Here is a 15,151-nt window from a genome sequence, read left to right on the forward strand (position 1 = left end):
GAGGAGCAGTTGGCAAGGGCACGCCTAGGGAGCGGCGCCAGGGAGCCCCCAGGCATCGATAGCCTAGGTCTTGTCTTCTTGTGCCTGGGCCTTGGCTGGCATCGTTAGCCGGGCAGGAGCCAAGGGCCGAGCCAGAGTAGCCGTAGATCAGGAGCCCAAGGCTCGGGGAAGCCCCAAGCCCTAGGCGGAAGCTGCGGTCGAGTCAGGCTCGGCCGGATCTCTTTGCCAGAGGGTGTGCGTGAGCGTGCCCGATGGGCATAGCCCTCGAGCCCCTGGGTGATCCTGAAGGGGTCGGTCGGGGGTCTTCTTCGTTTAGGAACCATTGGACCTGAGGCTTAACATACCTGTATATTAGAATCTCGTCACTCGGTTTTGCACATCAGGAAGGGAAGAGAATGGGGTTGGCTCACGTGGTGGCAGCATCTAGCGATCGAGTCTAGGAGGGTGACGGCCTGTGCTGGAGTGCAGAGCTCAAGTTAGGGCTTCTCCCACGTGATCGCGCCTTCAAGGCGGCGTGGAGCGGGAGAAACGGAGGGAACCATCGGCGTCGGCGACGGCAATGGGACAGTGGCGCTGCGTTGTGCTTTTGCGGAGGGACAGCGAGGGCACATGTGCGTCCGCGTGCGTCGTGCGCAAGCTCAGCTCAAGCGAGGGTGAGGAGAAAGGAGAGGAATGCCCGTGCTAACGCTACAGTAGCACATAACCAAACAAATCAAATAACTAAAAGGCATACTCCTTCTAGCCTTCGAATAACTAGCGTTTTGAGGTTGTCCTAAATCAAATGTTTTAAGCACGAAGACGCAGGATGACACTACAATATCACATAAAGACTATATAAGTAAAAAGAATGAAAATATAGTTCAGTTCCTGTTGTAAGGAAAATTAGTCAGTAATAATGTGTTGTTTAGACAATTACAACGTGGATACCTGTTCTTTTATTTGTTTTGGCCCTGACCAGTGCCACACGCACCTCACGCTGAATGTGTAGTCGCTGCACCACCGCCTTAGCGTGCTCCTCTCACTGACTCCATTAGACAAATTTTTTTTTTTGTTTTTCATTCCAAATCTCAAACAAATTTGTATGCAACGACCAAATGATAATGCGACTACCAAGTCACAATCTCAGATTCGGAAAGCATAAAAAAATTGAAACCACTTGTCTACGATCGACTGCAAGTTCACGACTCAACCACTAAGAATGCTGACAGGAACCTCCACAATCTGAATTCTAATATGAGCTTGGCTGCATCATTCCAAGCAAATCACCACATATGAGCAGTTGTAAGTCAATGCTATTTTTTTACCACGACCATACTTCAGATGTGGATCACTCTCTATTGAACGAAAAAGCAGTGCATCAATCGAACGGAAAAGCGGCAGGGAGGGTTCCAAACAGACACTGCAATAGGATCAAAGTGACAATTCAGTATTTAATAATTTAGGTAATAGGTACTATCTAGAAAATTTCAGACCACTCTAATTTAGATAACACTACAATAGGATCAAAGTTACAATTCAATATTTAAACCAGCGCTTGAACTTATCAGCCTGTCTTATCAGCCATGGTACAGTGTTTTTTTCTCACAACAAAACAGCATCAGCCAGCTTATCAGCCGCAAAAACCATTAGCCGAACCGCGCCGAATCTGACACACACACCGACAATTCCAGCTATCTTTGCATGGCTAGTTCAACAAAACAGCATGCTAGTGAAGTTTAATTAACCGGGATTTAGGGCAATTTTAGCAAGCCTATTGATGGCGCTGCAATAATTTATTGATATTTATTCATAGGAGGTACAAATACATAGCACAGGCAATATAGAATTTCAAAATTTGTCCATACCATGCTAGTGAAGATACTACAATAGTGACCAAGAATTGACACAGGTTTGTTATGAACTGAAACCTGCTCTGCACCGTCTTTCCGCAAAATGACTAACCAAACAACACCAAATTTATCTGCAAAAGTTACAGTCATCGTTGCTAATAGCAACTGCACTGACCCTCTTCTCCAAAGTTCTGCAATTGAAAACACTGCAACAAATTCTTATTCAAATTACATTCTCAAATCTCAAAAGTGTGAAATTTGATGTACTTTACTATATAATGAAATTTTATAACAGAGTTAACATAAAAAATGTTGAATAGGGTTTTTTTCAGTTAAATAATGTCTATTGCAATGGAACAGATTCCAAGACTACGGATACTGCAAACTTGAAGCCCCATTGTTTTGGTGCTAATTAATTATGTTATCGACAATGAGAATTTAGAAAAGAAGAGCAAAGTGTGGCACTTACATAGTCCGGATGCAACGCCATGAGTCAGTCTTCCATATCTTCACAAGTTTATCGTCAGCAGTAGATGCAAACAAAGCTCCACGCACACTGAAGCAAATAGGTCTTATAGTTTTATGAATGAGAACGGCCTGAAACTAGATGACCAGCCTTGGAGGAAGAGAGTAGATACTTATTTCCACATTCCACCAAGTGAAATGCAAAGAAAGGAGCTCCATTTCTTACTGGAACATGTGAATTCAGGATTATGCAATATAAAATTAAGCGCCTAGGACCTGACAATTTAGTTAGTAACAATTTACACAGACTTGCAAGAATTTCATCGTTCTCTTGAAGAAAATTCCCCATTCATCCCCACACGAAACTAATTTATAAGAGAATACAGCTAACGATAAGAAGATAGATTCAGTTCAACAACGGACTACCACCTCCTCCACCAAAATCTACCAATCGTGTAATCAAACACGAGCCCTTTCTACATAAGAGGTCCATGTTTAATTAGGAAGCAGCCATAGAAGCGAAGATGGTCTTCCAATATCCAAACTTGAGATCGAACACACGGAGCTCGGGCCTGATGGCGACGACGACGGAGTTGCCGTGTGGGTGGGCCGTGGGCGGCGACGAGCAACGGAGCGAACTCCGCCGCGCCGCTCACCTTGGGCCCTTCGTGGGGGGAACCAAATTAACCTGCTTGAGAGAGATGGGGAAGGTGAGTTTCCCGGACGCCCACGATCTCCTTCAAGGCGTCCCTCCAGCAGCGGTAGACGCCGGCACATGCAACATGGCACGGCGGCCCGCCCACCGTGCCTCCTGGTCGTCGACCTTCGCCAGCACGGGGGGCACCTGCGCCCAACAGCTCTCCCACAGTGCCTCGTCCGACTCGTCTGTCCCACAGGCGTGCCAGTGCTAAGGCAATGACGGCGTCTAAAAAAAATAAATCATTAAACTAAAAAATAAATCAACTAACGAAAGAAACATAAACTCATAAACCAATGAAATAGTAGTTTGCCTGTGCTATCGCTACGGCATCATTTCGTACGTACACATCAAAACAACCAAAAGACAATACTATATATTTCTATAATTAAGAATAAAATGAAACATATAAGTGAATGTCCCCATATAGCCTGTTCACAGTTTTTAAGCACTTTAAGAGTCAAGGAGTACAGATCAAATTAAAGTATACAAAGAAGGCATGCTAATTTTGCAAGAATCAAAACAAAACCAAGTAATTGTTAATATTTTTTCAAAGAAATTAGACTTACCAATTTTCCATTTGCATATTAAACAATGCTAAAATCGAGCAACACGCAAACTTCTCTCACGGTGGTGGTCAGCAGCCTGATGCAGTCGCTCCTGCGCTTCTAGGTCGTTCCTCGCGCTCTCCGCCTTGTTGAGCTTCTCGAGCGTCTCCTCGCTGTGGTGTTCGTCAAGCGACTGCCGCAGGCCCCTGATTGTCTGCGTGTAATCCCTGGCGCAATCCGCGAGCTCGAGCAGCACCGCGTGGCTCCGAGCAGCCCATCTGTTACATAGCAGTAGCTTTGGTTTACGTTTTTTTATCTCAAGTTTACATCTGGTAGATATAAACGCATATTTCCAACAGTAATCACACAAGGACAATGATTAGTGAAAAGGATTATACAGACCTAATGCATAAGCAGGTACTATTATGGAATCAAACAACCAGATATCTGCATACTCTGAATCAAAAGAACAGTGAAACGGATCATGTATTCTGAACAAAAGGCATTCAGTTTGCAATTGAGAATCCAACAAAGATAGATTACCTGAGACACATTTCGCTGCGTACGGCGCCCAGGCAGCACTGCCGCATTTCACTGCATACGGCGCACTTCTCGGCGGCCGACTCGTCGAGGGGCTCAAGAACCCCGACTCAAATCATAGAATCCATGTGAGAGATGCCGCCATGCGAATGACGGGGCCAGTGAAGCGTGGCGACCCGGGCCGTAGTAGAAACGTCGACCTCATCGTGATCCCGTCACAGGCGCTAGAGTGGAGGAAGCACCATAAACCAAGACGTCCCGTCGTCGCTCTCCTTGCGGGGGCGCATCCCGTCATGGCGTCTTGCCATGGCCAGGCACGCCGCACGCCGCCTCTACTCCTTGGGCCAGCGCGCCCCGCCTCCGCCTTGGGCCGCGGACGTCGCCTCCGCCGCCGCTCCTTGGGGCTACTGCCAGAGATGAAATCGATCAGATCTGGGAGCTGGTGTGTCGGCGTTTAAAAGGGAGGCGAGGATTCGCATCTCGTGTTGCGTGCGATGGGGGCACCGCAGTGCTGACAGCCGGCGATTGGGGGCCCCGCGTGGCTCCGAGCCTGCGCGCCGCGGCGGCGCCCACAGTTGCACGGTGATTGCGTGTGCGGGAGGAGGCCCACCTGCCGACGCACGGAGTCGTGGTGTCGCAGCCGTACGGCAGGCCGACGTAGCGAGTTTTTGTCGCACCGGGAGAGGCAGAGTTGTAGGAGATTTGAGACGACTTGTGCTAAAATCATTTTTGTGATAGTGTGTACGTTTCATGTATACACATAGTTGCATGTTAGCAAACCTTCACTAACTATTTACTCAGGAAAATGAGGGAGACGACTTGCGCTAAAATCATTTTTGCGATAGTGTGTACGTTCCATGTATACACATAGTTGCATGTTAGCAAACCTTCACTAACTATTTACTCAGGAAAATGAGGGAAAATATTTGGTGCAAATCATCTCTTTTGGTGAAATCATGAAAACTCCTTAAAACAACATACTTAGTAGTTTTAGAAGATTTGAAACGATGCACGTCTGTAATACATGTATATATTTATATATATAGATATATATTATTAGAAAAAAAAAGTTTCCTCTTAATAAAAAACTGGCGCTTCGGCTCATGTTCAGAAAAAAATATTTATTAGAAAACGATGCGCAAACCATTAGCAAGCATGTACAGTTGTACACCAAGAATTAAAGCCAGCAGCGCATCTGGTTGTGGTCATCTCCGTTCTGATTTCTGAACATATGCAAGTAGCAGGTTCTCAGTTAATTAGCTGTTGCATTGGAAACCAGCAACCGCCGCCGCCGTTGGCTCTTGGCCCCGACCACAGTGCAGTGCAGAGAGACTCCGCACGCCGCCGCACATATCTGCTCGACGGAGACCCGGGTGAGCTAACAGCAGCCTCGCCATCAGTAACCACGGATGGGAGCAGCTAGATAGCTAGCACAGTGACTGGAGAGAGCTCAAGCTTCAACTCGACACCGTACCTTGTGAACGCGCGGATCGGAGCTGCATCTAATTAACTGTGATAGGAGCATCGCTGTCTCACCCCAGCGCGAGCTCTATTATCGGCTCATCTCGTCCAAGTGGTCCTTTTCAAGTATCTGCTTGTATCTACCAGCAAGGAGAAGAGGAACCACTGCACGCCTCCTGCTCGTATCATAGAGACACACTGCACGGTCCTCTGATCTCGACCTCATCTTATCGCTAGGGACTAGGATCAGGGCAACTCGCTGGCCCCTTGGCGCCAACATGATTCCTATCTAGGTCAAATCACACGCTACTATGGAAATAATCTTAGGAGGCAGTTAGGAACTGATTTTCAGTTGTCTTGCCAACTGCTTTCTAGAAACTGTCCATTTTCAGTGACAGGTTTCCAAACACCTATGGTAATTGATCACTAGAGGTAGGCCAAAGTCGTCTTAGGAAATCGATCCCTACAATAGGCCATTAATTTTTAGAGATAGTTGGCAAAGCCATCTATCACTGAAAATCTATTTCAAGAGGCGGTTCGGTTGCTTCCCCCTCCCCTCCGGTGTATCTTTACAGACGTTTTTTTATGGTGCGCATCAAGAAAAAATAGAAACGTCTCTAAACATTGTTTCTGTAGCAGTGAAGACAATGTCATTTTAAGAAACCTCGGTCAGATCACCTCTTGTCAAAACAAATACATACATATAAAAATATTTAGATGCTTGGTCGAGATCTTAACCGTGTATCTTCTATCATTTCGACAATTATTGCTGGAGGACAGGTTCTCAAGATTGCTTTCATATGACGGTGTCCAATGCACCACTCCTTGTGAATGAATGTGCATAGCTAGAGTCGATGATGTTATATATGTAAACTGCAACTACACCATAGTGCTGCCATTTATCGAGTATTTAAGGGCCTCTTTGGCACGACTTATGCCGGCTTCGGCTTCATCTATTTTATGCAAATCGAGGCACTGTAGTGTGAAGCCGTTTTGTAATCCGGGGTTAAAATGAACTATAAGCCGGGAAAAGCCAGTTTTTCTGGCTTCACCGGTGAAGCCGTTTTGGATGAGCCGTGCCAAAGGGGGCCTAAGTTAGGGTCTGTTTGGAAGGGCTTCTTCCCTAGACAGTCAGTATAATATGTTAAGGTTTGTTTCATGTTTTACTTAAGTGAAAGGTACTTTCTTCCTCCATTTCAAATTACATATCGTTTTAGCTTTGTCCTAAGTTAATCTTCTCTAACTTTCATCAAGTTTAGAGGAAAATACAACATCTATAATATCAAGTTAGTTTCATCATATACACTATGAATACCTTTAATTTGTTTTCTATATAGATGATAATATACTCTGTAAATTCAATAAAATTGGAAAAGTTTGAATCAGAATAAAGTTAAACAATTTGCAACTTTGAAATAGAGAGATAAAGTTAAAACGAGCTACAATTTAATTAGCTATTTTTATTACTATCTTGTTTAACGTAAGTATGACTATGACACCTTGTCTTCTTTTCTTGTCACGTCAAGTTATCATCAGAATATAGTGGGTGAAAGATACGTGCTTCCAATAAAATTTAGACAATTAAAAATGATTTGAGAAAACACGTCGATCAATCGAGTTTTCTTTTGGAGGCAACGCAATTTTTTTGAGCTAGTAGGAACAAAACCAAGCATATATCTCTTTGTCGACTGAAATTTTTATGATTCGAGATAGAAACCATCGTTCGAGAGACCATTTTTTTTTCCTTTTGTTGCAATGATCTTATCTAGTATCATTTATATAAGTAGTGTCTTTGTATATTGTTGCATCAACAAAACATGTCTACATGTTGTTGCCACTTTCTTGTTTGACTATCTTGTTCTTATTTATTACTGTATATTCTGCTAAGGATCTGTCCAGTTTAATTAATTAACACTAATAATAATCAACAAAACAAACAATGTAGCATTTATGACGTTGAGGAACTCCTAGAATAATCTGATCCCCCTCCAAACATTGTTCGTTCGTTCACCCCTAGACTAGCCTGGGTTTCAATTCTGAGGACCCAAACGGGCCGTTACCCAAACAAAAAAGAATTGCGACTGTTGCCGGCCTAACAGGCCACATGATTGAGCCTGCCACCCACCACGGCCCATTCAAGTCCTAACCCTAGCACACCGCACCGCCGCCACGCGGGGGAGGGGGAGCAGGAGCATCCACGAGAGGAGATCGAAGGAGATTCCCATTCGCCCCCATCCGTTCCTCCTCTCACCAGAAGCGAAGCCGGAGGAAGCGGAGGAGGGAGAGAGGAGATCGCGAGCAGCCGGAGCCGGAACCCGAGAAGATGAAGACGTTCGACCCGTGGCCGGTCTTCTTCCGCCGGGAGTGGAGGCGCAACTGGCCCTTCCTCACGGGGTTCGCCATCACCGGCTTCCTCATCACCAAGATGACGGCCAACTTCACCGAGGAGGACCTCAAGAACTCCAAGTTCGTCCAGGAGCACAAGAGGCACTGAACAACCAGGTGAGCCCCCCCGATCCGTCCGCTTCTAGATCTCGGCCCCCCCTCTGGTTCACGCTTGTGTGCGATGCGGATGACGCTAGTGGATGCGGGGCGATGTTTCCGCGATCTGTTCTGGGGATCGATGCCACTGCCGCTAGTGACGCGACGCGATTTTTTTTTAATTTTTTTTTGGATGGGGGGTGGGGGTGTCTTATAGCCTAGCCTAGCGTGCTGATCGATCATAACACCTTTGATTGATGCCTGTGCTGTTAGAATTTTCATAACACCTTTGATTGATGCCTGTGCTGTTAGAATTTGCTGATTGGAGTAGCACCGATGTTTCAGATTTCCATCATGCGGGAGTTAGTTTCATTTCCCAACAGCTCTTAAGTTCTCATTTCTGATGGCCTTTCTAGAACTTGTCCATTAACGATGTTATTACCACATTAGTGTAGTTTGGGAACAGTAATCTACGGCACCGGTGCTAGATTACACCGGCAGAGGGATGGTCTAGGGTCAATGTGGCTTCAATCCAGTGGTTATGCAACCTGGCATCATTGCTGACGTGCTGTAGATCTGTTTTCCGTATATTTTATACACTGATGCCCCCTTCAATGTTTTTAACTGTCTCCTAGAGCAAAGTTTGATGGGTTTAGTCTTTGTTTTGATGGCTTGTTTTCGTTTATGTTGGAAAGCTAAAATTTAACCAGTACATACATTCGGGTGGCATTGACCCAAACACCTTATTAGCCGTGCCTGCTTATTAGTACCAGCTAGTAGCCCGTGTGTGGACATTAGTCGGATCAAACTTGTTAGCAAAGTAGGAAACACCTGCAGTGGTACTGGTAGATAAATGGCTAACTTTGGTTGTTGATGTCCTTGATGACTTGTGGAGGATTAATCAGTTGTCCACGGTAGTTTCTTTGTGATTTTGTTAACATGATAAGCTATCTATAAAAAGGTTTATTTTAATTGTGGAACCTATAAGAGGATCCCTATAGGATGCCTCTGTAGAACCCCAACCATGGTTAGCAACTGAAGCCTTACCTAAATTATCTGTGATCCTAGCTAATTTTCTGTTATGTTGCCATGCCTGAATTTCATAAATGAAAGACTTCTTGTGGCAAAGAAGGTGCGAAGGTGGACTGTGTCCTTTAGATTTAACTGTATCTAACCGCACATGGATTGTTGGGTGTGCTCATGAGTAGAATTAAACTCTTAATATGTATATGAACATTGGCATTAGATGGAGTTAATTGATTGTTGAGGTTCTTGAGGACATGTGGACGATCTAAGTCATTGCCCGTATGCTATTTTAGTCATGTTGAGCATCTCCAACAGCTCTCCTTTCCCTTAACCCCTAAAACTGGTTATATGATAATCCCCTTTAACACAGGGGAATTACAGGATGGCTGCTCCAGCAGTTCCCCTATTTTCTTTATCGTCTTTTTTTTTTCCATTTCTCCTTCCCTTTGCATCTACATTACTCGTTCAAACTCTATTTAAACATCATAATAATTCAAACTCATGCCATACACAATTCGCGAATATTTCAAATCCATAGTTTATTAGTGAAGCATACTTGTGTGATATATAATATAAAGTAGGCAGAATTTAGGAACACAAGCCATGTTCAAAACAGTTGTAAGATAATCCAAAACTAAAACAAACATGTTGCACTATACAGGAAGAACTAACTGCTAGAAGTAGAAAGCTATCCTGCTCACTTCGAGTAAACCACATTCATCATAAGCTATCCCACTTTATTTCCCAGTCAGACCTAGAAATGTCTCTGTAGCTTTTCTCTACTGAAAAAACAATCTTCATCACAGAGGATATTTATCACAAATGGATCATACTACTGAAGCTAGGGGAGGTGAGAATTGGACAGGAGCATGTCAACCTCTGCGTTCTGAAAGAGATGCACAAAACAGGTGTGTGTGTGTGTAGGGGGTGGGGGGGTGGGGAGCTCATTGACGACTTGCTACTGCTGGCGAGGGAGCCGGATGTTGCCCACGGCATGGAGGGTGGTGGCGAGCGGCTGGGCAGAAGTGCATGTGGCAGAGGCTCGGTCATGTCAGAGGGGTCGGAGGGGAACTGCTGGAGCAGCCATCCTGTAATTCCCCTGTGTTAAAGGGGATTATCATATAACCAGTTTTAGGGGTTAAGGGAAAGGAGAGCTGTTGGAGATGCTCAACATGACTAAAATAGCATACGGGCAATGACTTAGATCGTCCACATGTCCTCAAGAACCTCAACAATCAATTAACTCCATCTAATGCCAATGTTCATATACATATTAAGAGTTTAATTCTACTCATGAGCACACCCAACAATCCATGTGCGGTTAGATACAGTTAAATCTAAAGGACACAGTCCACCTTCGCACCTTCTTTGCCACAAGAAGTCTTTCATTTATGAAATTCAGGCATGGCAACATAACAGAAAATTAGCTAGGATCACAGATAATTTAGGTAAGGCTTCAGTTGCTAACCATGGTTGGGGTTCTGCAGAGGCATCCTATATGGATCCTCTTATAGGTTCCACTTTCTTTAGACTTAGGGCACGACCAATGGAGGCATACAGTATCATTAAATAGTTGATGTCCATGTAGATGAAGAAGGCTCGAGGCTGTTAAACTTCCAATGCAGGTCAATACATCTATTTTATTGAAACGGTCCCACCACTCTCTCTACTCCTTCTGGTCCCCTCTCTCTCTACCACGGAGATTGTCTTCGTTTCTGCAAAAGCGCAGGACTCTGGTTGGCTCCAAGCTTACAGTGCGCACTCAAGCAGTGGCTTGTGCTTTATGTCAGTTTAAGCCTTCACTCCCTCTACAGGGTAATTTGACAACCTGCAAAGCCACTGCTTGAGCTGATCTGGATGCATAACGCCGATGTGGACTCTAGGACTACCAGCCACGCTGTAGTGTTGGGCGTGGCCTTAGGTGACAGGGAGGGGAATAAAGCTCTATCTGACCCAATCTTTTCAAGTCGTCTGATTAATCGCGATTACTTGTCCTAATCGGTCCCTGGTGTTCGATTAGGAGGTCCGACTCGATTAGCTCGACCAGAAAGCTGGTCGTCCGATTAGTCGACGACTTATCACGATTAGTCGTCCGACTAGGCCATGGACGACCAGTGTGGTTGCTCTGTTTTTTTGGGCCTGTTCAATCGGGCCTATATATGGCCTATTGGGCTTCCCATTTGGCCTATTAGGGTTAGAATAGGCACCCCAAAACACCGGAGGCACACAGGCACGGTGGCAAACGCAGGGCGGCCGCAATTTTTCCCCACGCGCCTCCACTCTCCCATGCGCGTTTCCTGCCTCCCGCGCGCGATTCCTCCCCTTCCCGCGCGCGATTCCCTCTCTCTCGTGAGCTATTCCCCACCCTCGTGTGCTATTCCCCTCCCTCGCACGCTATTCTCCTCTCTGGTGAGCTATGAAGTCAACGGCGCCCTCTGCCAGGTCAAGTGGCCGTGATCTTCGTGATGAGCTGCTCCGACGACGGTATGTGCCTTTCCCCTCTCCATCTTCTTCCCTCCTCCCCCATCCCTCACTCTGCAGCCTCTCTGGCTCTCTGCTAGACGGCTAGGTTGCTTGCTGTGCTGTACTGCTGTCCCTCTGCTATTCTCTGGTTCCAAAGGAAAGAGAAGCAATCCACTCTGCTAGACTAATCGGCCTGGTCAACGAGTAATCGTGATTAGTTGCCTGGTTAGTCCCATGGCGACTAGGTTCGACTAGACGACTTGAAAACATTGATCTGACCATATCTGACACCTTATTAGTATCTGCTCGTAGCACATGTGTAAACCTTGTCAGAATCAAACTTGTTATCAAAGTAGCAAACAACTAGATAAAAAGGTACTTTGGCTGTTGATATCCTTGAGGACATGTGGAGGATTAAGCACTTTTCCATGTTAGGGGGTGTTTGGATCCAGGGACTAAAGTCTCTGTCACATCGGACATTCGGATGCTAATTAGGAGGACTAAACATGAACTGATTATAAAACTAATTGCATAGATGGAGACTAATTTGCTAGACAAATTTATTAAAGCCTAATTAATCCATCATTAGCACATGTTTATTGTAGCACCACATTATCAAATCATAGACTAATTAGGCTTAATAGATTCGTCTCACAAATTAGTCTCCATCTGTGTAATTAGTAAATTTGTATTTAGTCTATGTTTAATACTCCAAATTAGTGTCAAACATCCGATGTGACAGGGACTAAAGTTTATGAGGGGTACTACCGTAAATTTAAAGCCATGCTTCTGCCACCACCAGGTGGGCATGAAGAGGGCCAGCTTGCCGGTGTTGAACTCCAAGTAGTAGAACGGAAAGCCCAGCATGCTATCCGCGTTGATGTTCTTGTCACCAGTTGTTTGGGATTTTGTTCACATGTTAAGCAATCAATGATTTATGGTAAAAATATATTAAAAAGGTTTCTTGTAATTATGGAACTGGAACCTATACTTAGCCTTAGATAGGAGTACTTGAAAAACAGCTATTCACGTGCCTGAATCTTGATTGCTTCTGCTGGGTTTCAACTCTAGCCTACCCCAACTTGTTTGGGACTTAAATGCTTTGTTGTTGTTGTTGTTGTGATGGAACTGGAACCTATGAGTAAGATCTGCAGGATTCCTTGCAAAGTCTCAACCATGGTCAGCAACTGAAGCCTTACCGTTTCTGTCTTTTTTTTTTATGTTGGGATGCTAGAATTTCACAAGTGAGAAAAACTTCTTGTGGCGGAAGGTGGACTGTGCCCTTTAGATGAAATTACTGTATCTAGCCACACACGTTTGGGTTTGAGATATTAGCTCATGGGTAGCATTAAGCTCTTCGTATGTGAAGTTAATGTACTATTGAGGTTCTTTATAGGACATGTGGATGATCTAAGCCATTGCCGCTGTTTGTCATGTTACTTGTCAAAAAGTCTAGACGTGTCTGTATGGAACCTCTTTTTGTTTGAAAATCATTAAAATATCCAATGAGATTATCTGTGTTTGCTGTTTGACATTTTCTGTTATGCTGACATGCTAGATAAGAATTTGACTAGTGAAACAATTCCTGGTCAGTCGTTGACATCACACTGCTTTCATCCTTAAATCTTTACAGTTCCCATATCATAGGATTTCAGTACCTTTAGAAACCTAGGGAAACTATCTTGTCTATAGTCTTCCTGAAAAATGGTAGCTCCTTTCTTTCCCATCAAAATGTTCCCTAGGAATCTTAACCTATTAAAATCTGTAACTACTGCTTTAGCTTGTTCCCTAGGAACTCAAACCGTAGCAGATTCTAGTAGTGCTGGAAGGATTTCCTATGCGTATCAGTTATCACTGCTAAAAGCCATACTTCGCATTGTCTATGCTCACTGTTTGACACTGCTCACAGCTTCATGCCGTTCATAGCCCCTTGTGCATTTGGGACTCCATACCCTATAGTTTTGTAAAATTGTAGCATTTAACGCTTACATTCCCTTGCAGGTGGAGGAGTCGTCCGTACTGCCTGTGTGGACAGCCAGTTGTGTTATGCTATTTGAATGAAAAGTTAGCCCCCACTTTTTCCTTTGTTCTTTTTTTTTATCTAAATGCGTGCACTCTATGCTCCATTTGTAATGTAATAAGAGGCGACTGAATTGATCCAACAGCCATCAGCTTCTGATTAAGATACTTAAAGTTTGATCCGGTTTGCTGACCTGATATGCGGGGCATCGATTTTTTATGTCTAGGATCTCAGGCATGATAAGCTGCATGGCTTGGTCCGTTTGTGAAGGCACTCACGACTGCCTACTGGTCGCTATCCATCCAAACGTAGGTGCTTCTTTCTTCCATCGACTATGCAACTGAAACATGGCACTTGAGGAGCTGTCCCCACCCAACATCTTCCTAAAATTGATCTCCCATCCATGCGTGTCAAATGCTGCAAGCGTAGAGCCTGCTAGTGCTAGTAGATGAGAGGGTTGAGAGTTGTCTACATAAGTTAATCCTCCCACCCAAAACAACCTCATGTCCTTCTAAGCTTCTCCAGGGAGGTCAGTTCATCACCATCACAAGGACAAGCCTCGAAGTAATCTCATAGGCAACCTTCATGTAGTGGTGCATCTGCTAATTCCTTAGGCACTGGCACATGAACAACTGTATCCATGTCCTACCTAAACACTGCCACATGCGAGATATTCATGCATGTAGTGTTTCATTGGAGTTGGAATAGAGGTACTACAAGATGAGGCTCTTAAAGAATCTAGGACCTACTAGATATTATTTGAGATATATTCATGCATGTGGTGTTCCATCAGAGTTGGAATACAGGTATTACAGATCGATGAGGCTTTTAGAGAATCTAGGAACTACTAGATATTGCTTTTCCTAAGGTTTGTCACTCTAGCCCGGTTCTTCTTACCATCGATGGTATGCATCGGATGGGATTTAGTAGATATACAAATATTCTAAAATAAGCCATCATATTTTAATGAGTTTCATTTTTCTATATGCTCTCCTCAGGTTTTACTAACTTTCCTTAATAGAGAATTCATTTAAAATTATTGTTAAATTCCTACAGCAACGCGTGGGAAATCACCTAGTTCTAAAATGAATTGGAACACAAGACTAATCTTAAGTCTCAAGTTATTTTTTGTAACCGTGTAAGTTGTACTTCATGTTGCAACACAAGGACATATTTGCTAGTTACTACTAGAATATATATGGTTGTTTTAAACTTCATAGGCTGTGTGCATGTGAATATGCAGAGATCGGAAGTGCTTTCATGAGAGTTGTATCAACGCAGCACAACTGCCTTAGATTTTACTCACTTCATTCCAAATTATAAATCGCGATTATTTTTGGTACATCGAATTTTTCTATATATCCAGACATAACATATGTTTAGATACATAGCAAACGTTGTAAAAAAGAAAGAAAGTTAAAGCGACTTGTAATTTAAAACGGAGGGGCAATAAAACCTCCCCTTAATAAGAAAATTTAAAACCCTATTATTTATTTATTATTTAGGATATATGTGGCGTCGCACTGTCTTCAACGTGCGCGGAGTGCTATAAATAGGTCTCAAGCAGAAGCCAAGAAACCACAACCGAAACACACACAGCAAATTAAAGCGTGAAAATACC

The 15,151-nt window shown here is 44.1% G+C and overlaps 1 protein-coding gene across 6 annotated transcripts; it reads right to left on the bottom strand.

Annotated features, from left to right (window-relative positions):
* Positions 1–912: 912 nt before the first annotated feature.
* Positions 913–4,704, bottom strand: LOC136517694 (U-box domain-containing protein 70-like). Of its 6 annotated transcripts, XR_010774322.1 has the most exons (5): positions 4,083–4,704; positions 3,942–3,995; positions 2,299–3,817; positions 1,845–2,035; positions 913–1,399 (listed from the first exon to the last, which is right to left on the bottom strand). XR_010774322.1 is itself a non-coding variant. In XM_066511335.1 (4 exons), the coding sequence occupies exons 1-2, from the start codon at positions 4,127–4,129 to the stop codon at positions 3,589–3,591; spliced, it is 276 nt and encodes a 91-aa protein (XP_066367432.1). In that variant the 5' UTR covers positions 4,130–4,704; the 3' UTR covers positions 913–2,020; positions 2,299–2,385; positions 3,561–3,588. The 6 variants fall into 6 exon arrangements, 4 of the variants coding, with proteins under 4 accessions (XP_066367432.1, XP_066367431.1, XP_066367430.1 ...); XR_010774321.1 differs by having other exon boundaries at positions 913–2,035; XM_066511335.1 differs by lacking the exon at positions 3,942–3,995 and having other exon boundaries at positions 913–2,020; positions 2,299–2,385; positions 3,561–3,817.
* Between the last annotated feature and the right edge of the window lie 10,447 nt (positions 4,705–15,151).

This window comes from Miscanthus floridulus, chromosome 17, assembly GCF_019320115.1.
Source record: "Miscanthus floridulus cultivar M001 chromosome 17, ASM1932011v1, whole genome shotgun sequence".
Classification (NCBI taxonomy): Eukaryota; Viridiplantae; Streptophyta; class Magnoliopsida; order Poales; family Poaceae; genus Miscanthus; species Miscanthus floridulus.